The sequence below is a fragment of the Malus domestica genome, chromosome 15 (assembly GCF_042453785.1).
Source record: "Malus domestica chromosome 15, GDT2T_hap1".
NCBI classification, from domain to species: domain Eukaryota; kingdom Viridiplantae; phylum Streptophyta; class Magnoliopsida; order Rosales; family Rosaceae; genus Malus; species Malus domestica.
In genome coordinates, this window is record NC_091675.1 from 50,163,139 (window position 1) to 50,180,236 (window position 17,098).

The following is a 17,098-nucleotide window of genomic DNA, read 5'->3' on the forward strand; positions in this document are numbered from 1 at the left end:
CAATACATCTCTCGGAACATAAACGTTAGGGTGGTGGAGCGTCGCGCATACAATATCTCTTATGAGACTCCATTGTATTTTGATTTCACCCATTCACAAGAATAACTTTCATAGAACGAGCACATTGCTATAGTGGTATCCTATGCCAATAAAATAAAGACAAGTGCAACTTTTTGTCTACATATAGATGTATTTACCATGTAAGTTGTTCTTCCTTATAATGTACGATCTTACTATGTGTGACAGCTACGGAATACCTTCATTACAAGGAACAATAATACGTCAAATAAGACATTCAAAAACACCTTCAATTACATAAACAATTTGTTATGCATTTTCTCCCTCGTTTCTCTCAAAATTTGCAAACATGTTTAATCTATCGTGATTAGTCGCGTGATGAGAGATTATGTACTTTTGTAGACATTTGGTGACATCCAAAAGTCTTTGCAAGTATATCGTTGGTAGATTTGAATTTGATCAAATGTAAGTGAGCCAATTTGTTTGCGAATCGAAATGGTTGCTGATTAAAAGTTACAATAATAAAAAAACTGAATGGTGTTGCAAGTGATCTTTTACCACTGGTGGAAAGGTCTCTTGCATTACGGCGAACAATCCACAACTTGCTACTAAAAACTAGTTAATTCAACCATATTACAAATCTTGGAGTTACTTTTTTTTGGCTAAAACCTGAGGTATCTCACACTTCGAAGAGTAGGACTAATCCCCAATGATGCACGAAAAGACTACAAGCATTTCGACCACTCCTGACAACAATCAAATGACACATTCTCCCAAAACTTTCAACCAAGGCACCACTTGTGTTACAAATCTCGGAGAAAAGGAGCACAAGTTTCCTTATAAACAAATCTTCTCACATCGCACTCTTATTTTAATTTAATTTTTTGTTTATTTATAGAAATTTCAATAGACAAAGGCAACTAAGATGGCAACCCACATTTTCAGCATTCTGCTAACCCAAGGAATGAGGATACTATTTTTTTTCATTGCCAAATTCCACACTCCAAATGGTAGGATTAATCCCGAGTGGGGCCCGAAAAGGCTCCTGACCACAATCGACGTCTTCTCAAAGTTTTCAGCCAGGGAATCACCCTTGTTTTTGGCAATTTCGTTTTACAAACCTAAGACCAAAGAACATACCTGACTTGGAATTCTACCGCATTTCCACCGAACCACTTGACTGGCTCAAAGTAAGGCAAATGTCGAGAAAGATACCATATATTCTTCCTATGAAATGAAATGACGTATATGCAAACAATTAACGAAGCTTCTAGCCCTTTTCCTAGCAACTTGCCTTATCCCTTGGAGCGTCCATTACATTCCTTTTTCATACTCTTCTATAGTTCTTCGACGGAATGAGAAACATATTAAAAAGGAACAGGAAGGCAACACACTTAGCCAAACGGAACATAAAGCCAAACCCGTCAAAGACAGCAACCAAACAAGCTAACTAACTAGTCTTGCGACCGAAAACAAACAAATTAGCCTATATAGTTAGGAGGCATATTTGAACTTCGAAGATAAGTGCAAAGGACGAGAAATGAAGGGATCATGCTAATCGAAAACAATTAATACTGATATTTTTACGAGTTTAACTCTGCTTGATCAAAACTTCAACTCAAGAGGGGCAAAATTTAGGAAAAGAGAAGACCAACAGAGAAACTAATATTTCAAAATATTTGGGTCCGAGAAGTAGTGTCAGTGAGCAATATAGGCAACGTGACTGAGCAGATCGCCAATGTCACTCAGATATCTGGGTGATTTGAATAATTATCGATTCAGTTATCTTAAACAAAAACCAATTGTAAAACTCAAATCAAGTCACTTACAGCCTACATAGCTGTTTCATGGAGTGACATCGGCAGTAGATAGTTTTAAATTGCTTCAAATAACACACTGGCAGTAACTACCTTGCTTCTGCATAGCCCATAAGTTGATCTTGGCCGTTGAGCAGATGTGGCTTGAAAATCTAACAGTAGCAATCCAAGTTGTCAAGTAAATAATCAAATTAGTAGTGAAATAACGGTAAGGAACCTAGGGTGCGTCGAAAGTATAAAACCATCCATATGAAAATAAATCATTGAAAATCAGAAAAGACGTATACTTGCACAAGTACCTTAAATTCGCAACAGGTCATATCCTAACCGGTATGGGTTTTATAGATCACAAAAACATAAGGAGTTTCGCTGCAGATACTTCTCTTAACTCTCTTCATCTACAAGAATGGTTGATTCATTTCCAATCCCAAGGTCCGTCAAAGTTGCCATTTCATCATCAAGCAATAATGGCAGTGGAGAACCCTGACAATTTAGGTAAATAAATATTTACCGCAGGAGCAAGAAAGTGATCAGAGCAATAGATTTCGAATTTTTTTTAGCAATGTAGCATGAAATTTTTCAGCTTGAATTATAAATCAGTGGAAGTAGCAACTGGAACATGCATATTACTTTATACTGAGGGTAACTTAGAGTTTCTCTCTTTTGGTTCTAAATATGCTTGAGTATTAGAGTGTTTCATTATTGTTAGCAATAAATGTCTCTTTCTCTCAAACAAAGAAGAATGTTAGAGAGCTTGACAATTTTTCTCTCTATCAAAAGCAACTGGTAGAAATAACAGTCTGATGACATACTATTCTCCGCAATAGGAACTTATCGATCTTGTATAAATCAATAATGACAGAAGATATATTGTGTAATAAGGAGGGCAAACCTTTTCTTCAAGAAACAATTTCAGTTTGATAGACTTCAGCTTGAAAAAGCTTTCACAAAGAACTTTCAATTTTCCAACCTAAAAAAATGTAGAGTTTTAAGGATACAACCAACAAGACAGGTAATTTAGAGAGAGAGAGAGAGAGAGAGAGAGTATGTGGGACTATAACTGTTGTGGTGCCTGGCAGTTTCTTCACCAATGATGGTTTCTCACCAATAGATGCTCCCACACATTTGAGAGTAATAGCTGCATAAATTTAAAACTTGGTTTGAATATCATGATTGCTAGTCCACGAAAGAAGCTAATAAAAAGTTATAAAGTTCCTACACAGAAGTCCTGAAGACATTTTCTGAGGGCCTGCTGTTCCAACCAGTGGCTTTTCATCCTCAATTCCATGAAAAACCTTAAGCTCCGCAAACCTGTAACAAAGCATAGGTTTATGAGAAGCGAAGGACTTAACTATTGATTCAAATATCAAGGAATAAGCATTCTTGGTGGTAAAGAATAATCGCATTAATGTCCCAAACCCAAGGCACTTGAATGCACGTATTCATGGGGGCAGATGAATATCTTGTTGAAAGAGAGATTAGAAAGCGGCGAGATTGGAAAGCAAAGAAATTGGAGAGATTGGGAAAATTGTATTCGCATTCATTCAATTGAATCTGTACAATGAGTATATATATAGTTAAATACAAGAGACCAAATGATGCTGACTCATCATCAAAACAGCTGTAGTAAACTATCCAAAAACCATAACATTACAGCATGATGTGGTCTGTGTATAGTAGGGTTTGATGCTCCTGCATCACTTCTATCATGATTTGTAGCTGAATAGTAGTTCTACTATCATATCTAACGACAGTTTAGGACTGTTAAATTTATATGTTTGCCCCAGCTCTTACCGGATCCTTCAACAATTGTGTTTAAACATGCAAAAGTATGGTCATATGCTTAAGCGATTAAAGTCAATTAAGAAGTTTGGATAATTCAATGGAGTTTGAATTCACAATATCAAAAGACATCCAAAACCAGTCAGTTATGGTAATCTGAAACATGAAACTCACAATGCAAGCAACGTAATATGAGTCCACATAAACTGATATAGCCATTTTGCAAGCAACAATGCTCTTGCACAAGAAGTAAAGGATCTCGGGAACAGCATAGAACAGAACAAATATTTAGGACGCCACTCATGATCTTTTTTTTCTTTTAAAACAGAATGTACAAAAGACTTTAAAAGAGAACAAGATACCTGGGATGAAGCCACTGGATATCTTCGGTATTTCCTTGCATTTTTGACATCACTAATCGAACATACCTGCACTCCAAAACAATTACAGTTCAGAGAAAATTCACATATGAACAAATTGCTTTGCACATAGCTTATTTGGGTCCATTGATAACTAAATCATCTATTCCACAATCACCATCAAGACGTCATAATTTTTTGAACCAAGATTTTAGGGAATGCTACCTTCCAATAACAACTTACTGTACTCCTCACACTATTGTAATTTTGTAACTGTAAGTTATGCAGTTTATGATCCCTTATCAGTTATCACCAATGTGTGCACAGTACAATCGAAACTATATTAAGTTACTAACTGACTGATTTAGTCAGCTTTAAAACAACAAAAGTAATCCATGCCTTTATGACGAAGATAAATATTCAGTCTGAGGCTCTCAGAAAGTTATGAATCACTGAATACAATAAATAGAACTGACATGCAGAGAGCTTGAACAGGCCCTGACGGCTAAAGAAGCAATCTCCTATCATGAATATGCAGGACTACAGAAACCTACAGTTCTACATGAAAGTGTGCATTACTGGTGGAACAAAAGATGAAGGAGACATGAGAAGAATGAGACGTACCGAATCTCTGACTCTTTTCTTTCACGAGGACTTACCTGAAAGATATGTTAGACAATCATATCAGATTATTGTATATGCGAAGAAGAAAATCTGCAGCACTACTTCAAGGTTTACCTCACTCCCATTCAACATTTCAACTTTAGCTAAACGGGCGACCAAAACAAATCTTGGGATACCACCTTGTCCAGGATCGGCCACTGGATTGTCAGAGAGCCTGATATCCTTTGGAAACAGAAAAATAAGCAAACCAGAAAATATGATGAGATAGGAAAGTAGTCAAATTACCCATAACTTAGATTTGTGCAAATTATCTTATGTCAAAGATCAAGAGGAGAAGCAGATTGATTTTACTAACACAAACTCCAATAAAAGAAAACCAGTAATTGATATGAACTAAAAAGTTGCCCATGTTGAAATACGTGCGCATCTAGGAGTCGTGCCTCTCCCATGTCTCCCCCTTGTTAAGTGTGAGGTTGTGAGTTCAACTCCTAAAAAAATAGGTAGTTGAACCCAATCTAAAGGGAGTATGTTAAGTTGTTCCTATTATTTTTAGTAAAAAATACGACTTTTCTCTTTGGTAGTAAACTTCAAATATTAGGCTCAAGTGGCATGTGAGGAGCAAGAGAAGAAACAATCCTAGTATGGCAGAGTGCACATAGCTATTTCCTTTTTTTTTCCCCTCAGCCTGGTGTAGATTGACCTTGAGTATAAACTAAATACCAATTAAAAGAACCCAATATCTGGACATGGAAACTGAAAGACTTTGGAGGATATAGAATGGTAATGTAGCTAGAGGACATGGAATGAGTAGTAATGTATGTACAATCTACCGTGGCACATTTTTAATTCAATATGGCGAGCACGTGCAGGACCAGTTTCAATTTATATTGCAGAAAATGTGCAGCATGCATCTCTCTGAAAGTCACCAGGTCTAATAACACAAATGATGATTGTTCTCACACAAAATCTTACCACTAGTTGTGGGAATGAGTTTAGCGAGTCAACAGAAGCAAGATCCTCAATGTTGTTGCCCCCTGGAGCATATAATGAATCAGCAATAAATCACTACATGAAGGTTGGATGAGTGCTGATAGAAAAGTTGTGATAAGTTACCAAGAAGAAGGCAACGCAAATTTTGAAATGGCTTATGGTTTTTCTCGGGTGATTCATAACCATTTAGCAGTTCATGCATCAAGCCATCATCAGGATAAAAGACTCGGTTCAAATTGTTATTGCTCAAATGAAGCTGCTCCAAGCTGGATGAAGAAACCACTTTGTGAAAATTGTAAAGAAAATATGGCAACATCAGAACTGAGGAACATTTTGCCCTTGTAGATCTTTTTCTACTTAAAGCTCTATATTCCTCTAGTCTACCAAATCAATATAGGTAGCATCGTGTGTGTGTGTGTATGTGTGGATTACGATCTAGGGACACACGTGTGGGGCCCACTTAGTAATGTATTTCGACAATCCAACCATCTATCTTTTGTCTTACCTCAAAGATCATGTCTACTAAAAATACCAAAATTCGAAATCATATGACCGTTGGATTAAATTTAGTGTGTCTTTGAAGAACTGTCTAATTTTTTGCAAGGATGATCTATGTGTTGGGTTTTTCCAGCCCATGATGAGTTGTCCTAAGTCTATTAGGAATTATAGACTTGGAGGATAAAATTGTTTTCCCAATTGGAGTTGTTTTCCCAATTGGAGTTAGTTTCTCAATTGGAGTAGGATTCAAAACTAGATTCCAATTAGGATTAATAATCCTTATTGAAGAAGACCTTTATTATGTCTATATAAAGGGGCTATTGTACTAGTTTTGAATTTAAGGGGAGCAAAACAATAAATTGTATACCACTAAAGGGATTAGAGTGAGAGAATATTGTAAAGTGTGTGTGAGAGAAAAGAAAAGAGACAGTGTATTTCTTGTTCTTGTTCTTTCAGGTTTTTCGTCAAGTCCTGGTTCTAGAGATTTGGCAAGATTATTGGTTGTACTCATTATTGATAATGTGAAAGATTGTTGTTGATGTACCGTGGACGTAGGCACATATAGCCGAACCACGTAAATTCTTGGTGTTATTTATCTTGGTTATTTGTTTTCGATTTCCGGAGTTTGTTCTATTTTTCACATTCTTAAACGCAATATTCTCAAAACTATGAACTATGTACTAAGATATAGAACATTCGGATCGTTGAAATACAATCGAAGTAAGACCTATAAAATGGGTGTCAAAATGTGTGTCAAAGGCATGTCTTCCCAAATCATAACCACCCCCAACCCCACACACACATATAAATTTTTCCAGAGGTTAATAACCTGAACTAGAATATTTACATATCCGGCCAACAGGTGTGAGATAGAGGTTTAATGCTTTCTTGGCAGCCTCTACACTACACCCGAACCACTTTTTTCAAGTTTAAGGACTGTACCCGCTCAACCACCAGAAGATGACTTTTCCCATTATGCTGTGAAGTGAGGAACTAGCCCAACTCCTCACTCCAGCTAACCCCAAAGTAGCTCATGCATAAACTTTTACTAAAAGGGGATCTCGAAAAGATGTAGATAAATCTATATTTCTCAATCACAAAGCCAAGACATCCTAAAACCTACCTTAAGTCTATATTCTTCATTTGTAAGAAACAGGACCAACCTAAGATTCATTCCCAGCCCCAATCCCCCCGATTTTAATATAATTACTGTTGAGGAAGAAACAAGAAATTCTTACTAACCATTTTAGATGGGAAAGTTTCAAGATTTCGTTCCAATCAGCTATACAGTTGTCTTCCAGATTCAGAAGCCGCAAGTGATCAAATCCCTGAACTGCATAAGATGATGCAGGCTGGCAGATAAAGGAGTCCAAAAGCAGAGTAAACAGTCAAAATGCATTGAGTTGTTTGAAATTTAAATAAACACAGTAATATAAAATATTTATGCAATTAAGGAGAAAAGCTCTTGTAAAAGAAAAAAAAATTGAAACCCCTAAATTTTTTAGAAGAAACAAAATGAATTACTGGCTTGAGATGAACCTACCATGGCATCTTTTCCTTTCCTCTTTACAGATTTACCTACTCATTCATAACTTACCATTTCTATTTGATAAAGATTTAACAAGTATTTTATGCCTGATTCGGATTTTATGCCTGATTCTATTTGATATAGATGAAACTCAGGAAGGGGTAAATGCAAAGCTTAACCTTTGGAGAGAAGTGTTGGAATCTAAAGGTCTTCGCCTAAGCTGATCAAAGACAGAATATATGGAGTGCAAGTTCAGTGCAAATGGAGGCCAAAACGAGTTAGGGGTGAGGATCGGAGATCAAGAAATACCAAAGAGCGACCGTTTTCGTTACCTAGGATCTATCTTGCAAAAGAACGGAGAATTAGATGGAGATCTCAACCACAGAATACAAGCTGGATGGATGAAGTGGAAGAGTGCATCCGGCGTGTTGTGTGACCGCCGTATGCCACTGAAGCTCAAGGGAAAATTTTATAGGACGGCAATAAGGCCGGCGATGCTGTATGGCACAGAATGTTGGGCGGTGAAACATCAACACGTACACAAAATGGGTGTAGCGGAGATGAGGATGCTTCGTTGGATGTGTGGGCACACGAGAAAGGATAAGATTAGGAATGAGGATATCCGGGGTAAAGTAGGAGTAGCCGAAATTGAAGGAAAGATGAGAGAAAATCGGTTACGGTGGTTTGGACATGTGCAAAGAAGGCCTACTGACGCTCCGATTAGAAGATGCGACTATGGGACAGAGGTTCAAGGCCGAAGGGGTAGAGGAAGACCTAGGAAAACTTTGGAAGAGACTCTAAGAAAAGACTTAGAGTACTTGGATCTAACGAAGGACATGACTCAGGATCGAGCACAATGGCGTTCTAAGATTCATATAGCCGATCCCACTCAGTGACTTGGATTTTCCAAGTCTCCAACCGAGAAGTTTTCCTCACTCGGGAAATTAAGGGAACACTACCCCAACCTACATGCTCCACTCAGAAAGCTTCAACATACAAGCTTCAACAAAAGAAAATTCAAAGAACTTAGCGAAGAAGGCTTTGGTGTATTTAACACAATACGTTGAAATGAAGGAAAGCTTATTTATTGATATCCCCGATAAGCTACAAATATGTACATATACATGAGTCAAAATAAACACACAAGAGGGAGCCTTCACAAAGGTTGCTTAGGAGAAGTCTCAGCAGTCGGTAGAGCCCCAGAAAGAGAAGGCACCGGAGGGGGATCATTTGGAGCCTCAGTACTGGACAGAACCCTAGAAGGAGGAGGCATCAGAGGTTGATCATTCGGAGCTTCATTACGCGGTACAGCCCCAGAAGACGAAGGCAATAAATGCCTTTGGAACAAACCCACAAATCTCTGATGATCAAGTAAAACCTGACCATCAGTTTCCTTCATCTGGTCAAGCTTCCTCTTCATGTTTGTAGCATAGTCATGTGCGAGCCGGTGCAACTGTTTATTCTCATGCTTGAGCCCTCTAATCTCCTGTTTGAGACTCATCACTTCAGCCGCCAATGATTCAACTTGGCGGGTTCGAGCAAATAGGCGTTAGGCCATATTAGACACAGAACCTGCACACTGAACACTGAGAGCCAGCGAATCCTTAACAGCTAACTTATCAGACCGTTTGGAAAGTAGTATGTTATCTTTGGGGTGAGAAGGTTCCTGGCCACCACCGCAGCGGTCATATCATTCTTCATCATGGAATCCCCAACGGTAAGAGGACCAGTAGGGGAGACGAAGGATGGGCGTCATATGTTGTCTGGAGAAGGCGGGGCTGCCTCTTCAACAAGGTTCAAGTCAAAACGACGGTCGGAGGGGCCAGACATTTTCAAAGGTGTTGAAGAGAGAAGAGGTCGGACAAATCAAGATCTTAGAAGTGCAAGAATGAAGCTTCTACTGGTGGAGATTCAAGTGTGCTTTGGAACTTAATGTCAGCCCCTATAAAAATCTGCACTCGACGGAGCTTCAGAAATCGAAGAGGCGCCTGCTCAGAAATCGAAGAGGCGTTTGCTTTCTCAAAAGCTGGGCTGCTTAGAGATCACGAGGGTTGATCTCAGAAATCGAAGAGGCGTTTGCTTTCTCAAAAGTTGGGCTGCTCAAAGACCACGAAGGTCGATCTCAGAAATCGAAGAGGCGCTCGCTTTCTCAAAAGATGGGCTCCCCAGAGACCACGAGGGCCGATCTCAGAAATCGAAGAGGCACCTACTTTTCCAGCCTTGTCAGCACCTGTCACACGCACACTCAGCTTTGCGGAAATTATGGGCATTCTGTCGAAGACTTCTGGGGAAGTAGAAAACTCATGAATCTTACTGTTCAATCACCCACTTCCCACACGCAACAATAGCTCATGGGTACCACAGATAACTTTGCCAAAGTTCTCTGCCAAAGTTGAGCACGTGAAGCTTGCAGCTCCCACTACGTCGCTCTGACCAAGAAGGGTAAAAGAATAGCAAAGAAACAGCACTAACAAAGTTTAGACCCATAAATTTTGAAGGTCTAGCTACCATATTATTACCCACAAGGGTAAAGGAACAGTACACTGCTGGATAATTGGAAGGTCCCTGTGTGTCAACCTCTGTGCTTCGTGGCAAGGTAGACTAACAAACATGCCCAACCTTTACTCACATTCGAGAAAACACTCCCAATAAGATTGCTTGCTCCAAAATCGAAGAGGCACCGTCCTCCGAATCTCGAGAGCCAGACTCCCAACATGACTACTTTCTTAAAAATCGAAGAGAGGGTAAAGGAACAGTACCATTGCTGGATAATTGGAAAGTCCCTGTGTGTCAACCTCTGTGCTTCGTGGCAAGGTAGACTAGCAAACATGCCCAACCTTTACTCACATTCGAGAAAACACTCCCAACAAGATTGCTTGCTCCAAAATCGGAGAGGCACCGCCCTCCGAATCTCGAGAGCCAGACTCCCAACATGATTACTTTCTCAAAAATCGAAGAGACACTGCTCCCCGAATCTTCGAGAGCCAGAGCCCCAGCATGATTCCTTTCTCAAAAATCGATAAGGCATCGTTCTCCAAATCAATCGAAGAGGCGCTCGCTTTCTCAAAAGCTGGGCTGCTCAGAGACCACGAGGGCCGATCTCAGAAATTGAAGAGGCACCTACTATTCTAGCCTTGTCAGCACCTGTCACACGCACACTCAGCTTTGCAGAAATTATGGGCATTCTGTCGAAGACTTCTGGTGAAGTAGAAAGCACATGAATCTTACTGTTCAATCACCCACTTCCCACACGCAACAATAGCTCATGGGTACCACAGATAACTTTGCCAAAGTTCTCTGCCAAAGTTGAGCACGTGAAGCTTGCAGCTCCCACTACATCGCTCTGACCAAGAAAGGTAAAAGAATAGCAAAGAAACAGCACTAACAAAGTTTAGACACATAAATTTTGAAGGTCTAGCTACTATATTATTACCCACAAGGGTAAAGGAACAGTACCATTGCTGGATAATTGGAAAGTTCCTGTGTGTCAACCTCTGTGCTTCGTGGCAAGGTAGACTAGCAAACATGCCCAACCTTTACTCACATTCGAGAAAACACTCCCAACAAAATTGCTTGCTCCAAAATCGAAGAGGCACCGTCCTCCGAATCTCGAGAGCCAGACTCCCAACATGACTACTTTCTCAAAAGCGAAGATAGGGTAAAGGAACAGTACCATTGCTAGATAATTGGAAAGTTCCTGTGTGTCAACCTTTGTGCTTCGGGGCAAGGTAGACTAGCAAACATGCCCAACCTTTACTCACATTCGAGACAACACTCCCAACAAGATTGTTTGCTCCAAAATCGAAGAGGCACCGCCCTCCGAATCTCGAGAGCCAGACTCCCAACATGATTACTTCCTCAAAAATCGAAGAGACACTGCTCTCCGAATCTCGAGAGCCAGACCCCCAGCATGATTGCTTTCTCAAAAATCGAAGAGGCATCGTTCTCCGAATCTCGAGAGCCAGATACCACAGACCACTTTTTCAAAGTGCTCTGACAGAGTTAAAACATGTGAAACTGGCAGCTCCCACTACCGTGCTATGACCAAGCAGGGTAAATGAATAGCATTACTACTTGTTGTTAGGGAGACTCCTATATATGTCGACCTCCATCCCCAACGGACAGGCAGACCTGCAAAAATGCTCAACCCTTCATCATATCTGAGAGGGCACTCCCAACGAAGCCTTTCGAAATATTCAGCTTTCTTTCCCCCCGATAATACCTCTGCAAACAAGCTATACTAGAGCAAGAATATCTCATATCATCAGGGTTAAAAGCAAGAGTATCCCATATCATGCTTTTTCCCTGTCTTTTCCTTTGGCCTTGTTTTTACCTGCAAAACAAGGAGAAAGAGAGCAATCAGTCAGCACTTGGAATCAAGCTTCCAGCCAGGAACTGACTGCCTGGAACCCCTTACCTGATTACTTACCTGGCATTGCTCTCGAGTACTCATCTTCAACATCTTATGTTTCCAGGGAAGATTCCGCATCTGCTTGAGGAACAGATAGGGCAAGTGCGAAGGATACAAGGAAGCATGTGGAGACAAGCGTAACAGCACACGTGCCGATACATCCATTACTCTGTCAAAAGCAAAAGTATCCCATATCAGCAGGGTGGAACGTACTCTAGATTTGATGGACTTGTTTTGACCCTCAAATTCTTCAGTCGGCCTTATACTCTGGAGGAAACCAGAAAACCCTCCAGCTCAGTTCAAGAATAAGCCTGTGGAAAGTTACTTCTTCAAAAGCAAAAGTATCTCATATCATCTCTTCTCATTTTTCTTCTCTTTATCCTTCATGCTGCTGCAAGATGGGGAGAAGGTGAACAATCAGTCGGAGCTCTGATTGCTTACCTTGTCTGTCACCTCTTTCAGCAGACCCCCTAGCTCGGCGACTTGGGGGACTCCTACTACATGGTTTGTATCGCGCTTGACCAAGCTTGAAACTACAAGTAAGCTTCAAGTGAAATTGATACATTACCTTGTGCATCTCCACCAGTTAAAGATACCACCCCTGGATGGAGGAAGAGTACTTCCAGAGAAGATGCCACATCTACCTATGAGACAGATAAGGCAAGTCAAGACGACACCACACTCCGATACTTAGAAGTTTCGTGATTACGAGATCATTCTCCCACAATATTTCCTAATGTCATTTGTACTAAATCATTCACTTGTACTCACTAAAGGAGAGCTTGAACCTATGTACTTGTGTAAACCCTTCACAATTAATGAGAACTCTTCTATTCCGTGGACGTAGCCAATCTGGGTGAACCACGTACATCTTGTGTTTGCTTTCCTATCTCTATCCATTTATATACTTATCCACACTAATGACCGGAGCAATCTAGCGAAGATCACAAAAAGCAACCGTTTTCGCTACCTAGGATCTATCTTGCAAGAGAACGGAGAATTAGATGGAGATCTCAACCATAGAATACGAGCTGGATGGATGAAGTGTAAGAGTGCATCCGGCGTGTTGTGTGACCGTCGTAGGCCACTGAAGCTCAAGGGAAAATTTTATAGGACGGCAATAAGGCCAGCGATGTTGTATGGCACAGAATGTTGGGCGGTGAAGCATCAACACGTACACAAAATGGGTGTAGCGGAGATGAGGATGCTTTGTGGGATGTGTGGGCACACGAGAAATGATAAGATTGGGAATGAGGATATCCGAGGTAAAGTAGGAGTAGCCGAAATTGTAGGAAAGATGAGAGAAAATCGGCTCCAGTGATTTGGACATGTGCAAAGAAGGCCGACTGACGCTCCGGTTCGAAGATGTGACTACGGGACAGAGGTTCAGGGCCAAAGGGGTAGAGGAAGACCTAGGAAAACTTTGGAAGAGACTCTAAGAAAAGACTTAGAGTACTTAGATCTAACGGAGGACATGACACAAAACCGAGCGCAATGGCGTTCTAGGATTCATATAGCCGACCCCACTTAGTGGGAAAAGGCTTTGTTGTTGTTGTTGTTGTTGTTGTTTTCTTTTCAACTTTTACATTCTGAAAATAGCGTAGTGTCACATCATAGACTATTCTCAGCTAGCTGATACTCAGTGAGTTGGTATACATACATACATCCTTGCATCTATACATACATATATATGTATGTATGTATATGTGTGTGTGTATTTCAAAAAATCACCTGTAGGTGATTTTTCCTCTATACATAGTTACATACATACATACATACAAACAACAACAACAACAACAAAGCCTTTTCCCACTAAGTGGGGTCGGCTATATGAATCCTAGAACGCCATTGCGCTCGGTTTTGTGTCATGTCCTCCGTTAGATCCAAGTACTCTAGGTCTTTTCTTAGGGTCTCTTCCAAAGTTTTCCTATGTCTTCCTCTACCTCAACACCCGTAGAGGATATGACAACAATATAAAATACATGTATAGTAACTTTTCTTTTTGTCACTTCAGATCAAGCTATTAAATGAACATAAAACAAGCATCAAGAGTTCAGATGGCGTACCTCTATGGTGCTTATTTTATTCCCCATAAGATGTAGTTCTTCAATTTCTGGCAAAGAGTGTTTAAGTATTTCAACCTGTGACATTGAACAGACAATACGTAGCTATTGATATAGAAAAGCAAGTAGTAAAAATAAAACCAATAAGAGAAGGAATGGTAAAAGGAGAAATAAACTCAAATAGGCACCTGGGTCCAATTTATGCCAATGTTGTTTAACACTAAAATGTGAATACATTTTAAATGTGGCAACCCAACAATATCTTGTGCCATTGAATTGTAAGATAAATTGAGGGCAAAAAGATCCGGCAACTGTTCGCAGATCGTGCTAACATCCTGCAAGCAAAGATTAACTCAAACACAGTAGGTTAGCCCCAGGCAACTTAAGAAACAAATCTGTTAAAGAAAATACATGCATCAAACGTGTACACTAGGGAAAGTCTATTAAGTGAGACTGGAAAATCGTACAAACAACCACACACATGATCCAATAACAAATTGGCTGATTATCAAAAGAACTTAATAACAAGTCACTCAAATCAGTATAATTGCATTAAATGTATCTTTAAACAAACATGTTGTATCCTCTTTTCAAAAGAATGTGCTTGCACACCAGAACTGATTTCCATTAAGGGGTAAAAGAAAACTGGATTTGCATGATATTTTGCATATACCTTCCAATCTGAAATTAGATTTCCAGTCAAGTCAAGCTCCTTCAAATCTGCAATAAAAGCATAAACATCTTTCCAGTAAGTCTACATCTGTCGACGCACCCGCACAGACAAGTATGCAGTCTGATTGTTTACTAGATTCTATTAAGAAAGAACAACTTAAGAAGATGGGACCAGGCTAGAACAAGAACCTTATGGCAAATGGTAACATGTGAGTGTGTGTGGAATATTTCTAGGAAGGAAATAAATGCAAAACATCCAATCACAAGCCAATTTTAGAGAACCACTCATAAATCATGAAATAAATTGGGACAAGGGTGGAACTGGAATAACTGGAAACGATGTATTTAGTTGTGGTGACCCTAAACACATAGGACTATTTCAAACTGAAAAACTAGCATATATTTTTGTGGGGGTCATATCTCAACCAAAAACAAACTTATTTGATTTCATAAGTAATTGGTCAACCAGTTAACCCTACAGTTTTGGGCTCCAAGGCTCCACAACTAATGCATTCGGATAATGTGTAGTTCTCAGGGGATTGAATCGTTAGGTTCATAGTGGATACAACTAAAACTTACTTGGAACATTAGTACGAATATCACACGGGTCTCCAGGAGAGCTAACACCCAGAAAAGATACAGATGCACTTGTCAACTCCTCTAATCGACTTAGCTTGTCTTGAATTTTGTCTTTTCCAACAAGTTGAACATTGACACGCTTGTTGCTCGATGAAAGGACATACATTTCATCTACAACATAACAAGGAACAAAATAATCAGACAGAATTTCGTCAGTTTCTGTGAATGCTACCCATTTCGAGCAAACGGCACATAGCAAACATTGTCTCAGTAGCTATCATATCAACTAAAAATTCGTACTTGCAAAAATCGAGGAATGCTATACGAGTTAACAACTAATGTATTAGCATTTGCCGCTGTTTTCGGAGCAACGGAACAAGTGAGAAACGAAACTGATGAAACAGAGACATACCCTCTTCTTCTTGAGTGGTGTCACCTCGGTATCGGAGCTGGATAGCTTGCAGCAACGTAATGCCAGAGCTGAGATTCTGGGACCGAACAAAGGACCCGGATCGGTCGGAGGTTGCCTGGAAGTAACGAACCTCGTTGATGGAGCCATCGTGCTTGCCCTCTCCGCTGTCCCAATCGACTCCGACCCATGTGCCCGAATACCCTTGGACAGGCCCCAAGTACCTGACCGTCCCAATTCGACGGGGATCGCCCGCTGAGTGGACTCGCTGCCCGAGTCTGAAATCAGGCATTTTCTTGTCTATTTTTTTGCAATGTGTTGTGTTTGTAGTCGATCTCGATTCCAATTTTGATACTTGTCTGTCAATGGCTATTCGCTGTTTGGTTTCTAGAAAAGTGAGGAAAAGTGAGGGAAAGTTGAATATCAGGGAAGGGGACTCCGGATTCCTTACATCTAAAAGCACAGGCTCAAATTTAAAAGTATAATAACTTTTGTTTTGAATCAAATTTTAAAGACCCAAATTGTATGATGAGAAGGATTATGTGGAATAGATTCGGAGAATATCCTTTTTCGAATATCAAACCCTCGACTACCAAACCAACAAATTAAGTATAAATTTTTATAATTTTATTAAGTAATCGAAATACGACTTCATAGTCTCTGTGAGTCTTTCCAGCCTCTAGAAGAAATACGACTACATAACCTAAAAGGCTACATTGTAAATGACTTCTTGTCATAAACAAATACAAGCACTACTATATATATAATGAAAACTAAAGCAAAACCTAAATCTTTAACGGGTAAGAAACTCTTATATCCTTGATCCACAAGAAAACCTTAAATACTAATAAAATAAATAACTAGTTTCCAACAAACTCATGGTCAAACTCATGGCGACACGTCATGAGTTTGCCTACAAATAGATGCGGATGCAATCTCCGTTAGGCGAACACGGCAAAACAAGCGAGCGAGCAAGTAAACGAGCGAGTGAGCAATTCAAGCGAGTAAACAAGCGACCAATTCCAGCAAACAAGCAAGAAGATTCCAAAAACAGGCAATCCAACTTATAATTAGTTACACAATGTCACTCGAGCGGTCACCGGTCTAAGCACTCGAGTGATCGTTGTGGTATGCAACAACAATAGACTTTCTAGTAAAAAAGTGTAGGCTTCAACCAAACAATGTAGACATAGTCCAACAGTAGGCCAATGTGGGCCTCAATCATAACCAATCAAATGTCTTATTTCCGAGTTCGGATCCTCTTTGTGACGATCCTGGAGATTCGTAAATTGTGTCCGTTCTTCGTACATTGTGTAATCAGAAATCATTTTAAATATTTTTATTTAAA

At 39.9% G+C, this 17,098-nt stretch overlaps 1 protein-coding gene across 1 annotated transcript; it reads right to left on the minus strand.

Annotated features, from left to right (window-relative positions):
- Positions 1-1,651: 1,651 nt before the first annotated feature.
- LOC114821594 (tubulin-folding cofactor E) lies at positions 1,652-16,213 on the minus strand. The gene is made up of 16 exons (XM_029094439.2): positions 15,754-16,213; positions 15,342-15,512; positions 14,764-14,810; positions 14,279-14,425; positions 14,094-14,168; positions 7,331-7,440; positions 5,714-5,856; positions 5,573-5,634; positions 4,715-4,822; positions 4,601-4,635; positions 3,980-4,045; positions 3,055-3,146; positions 2,897-2,973; positions 2,728-2,805; positions 2,135-2,318; positions 1,652-1,987 (listed from the first exon to the last, which is right to left on the minus strand). Exons 1-15 carry the CDS (start codon positions 16,040-16,042, stop codon positions 2,220-2,222), a joined length of 1,599 nt encoding a protein of 532 aa, XP_028950272.1. The 5' UTR covers positions 16,043-16,213; the 3' UTR covers positions 1,652-1,987; positions 2,135-2,219.
- Positions 16,214-17,098: the final 885 nt, after the last annotated feature.

Bases quoted from the DNA above. Each gene is read 5' to 3' on its own strand.
- LOC114821594 (XM_029094439.2), bottom strand. From the start codon at position 16,042: ATGCCTGATTTCAGACTCGGGCAGCGAGTCCACTCAGCGGGCGATCCC. The intron at 14,169-14,278 runs GTGCCTATTTGA...TCAATGTCACAG, and splicing joins TTGGCATAAATTGGACCCAG to GTTGAAATACTTAAACACTC. The intron at 2,974-3,054 runs GTAGGAACTTTA...AAATTTATGCAG, and splicing joins AATGTCTTCAGGACTTCTGT to CTATTACTCTCAAATGTGTG.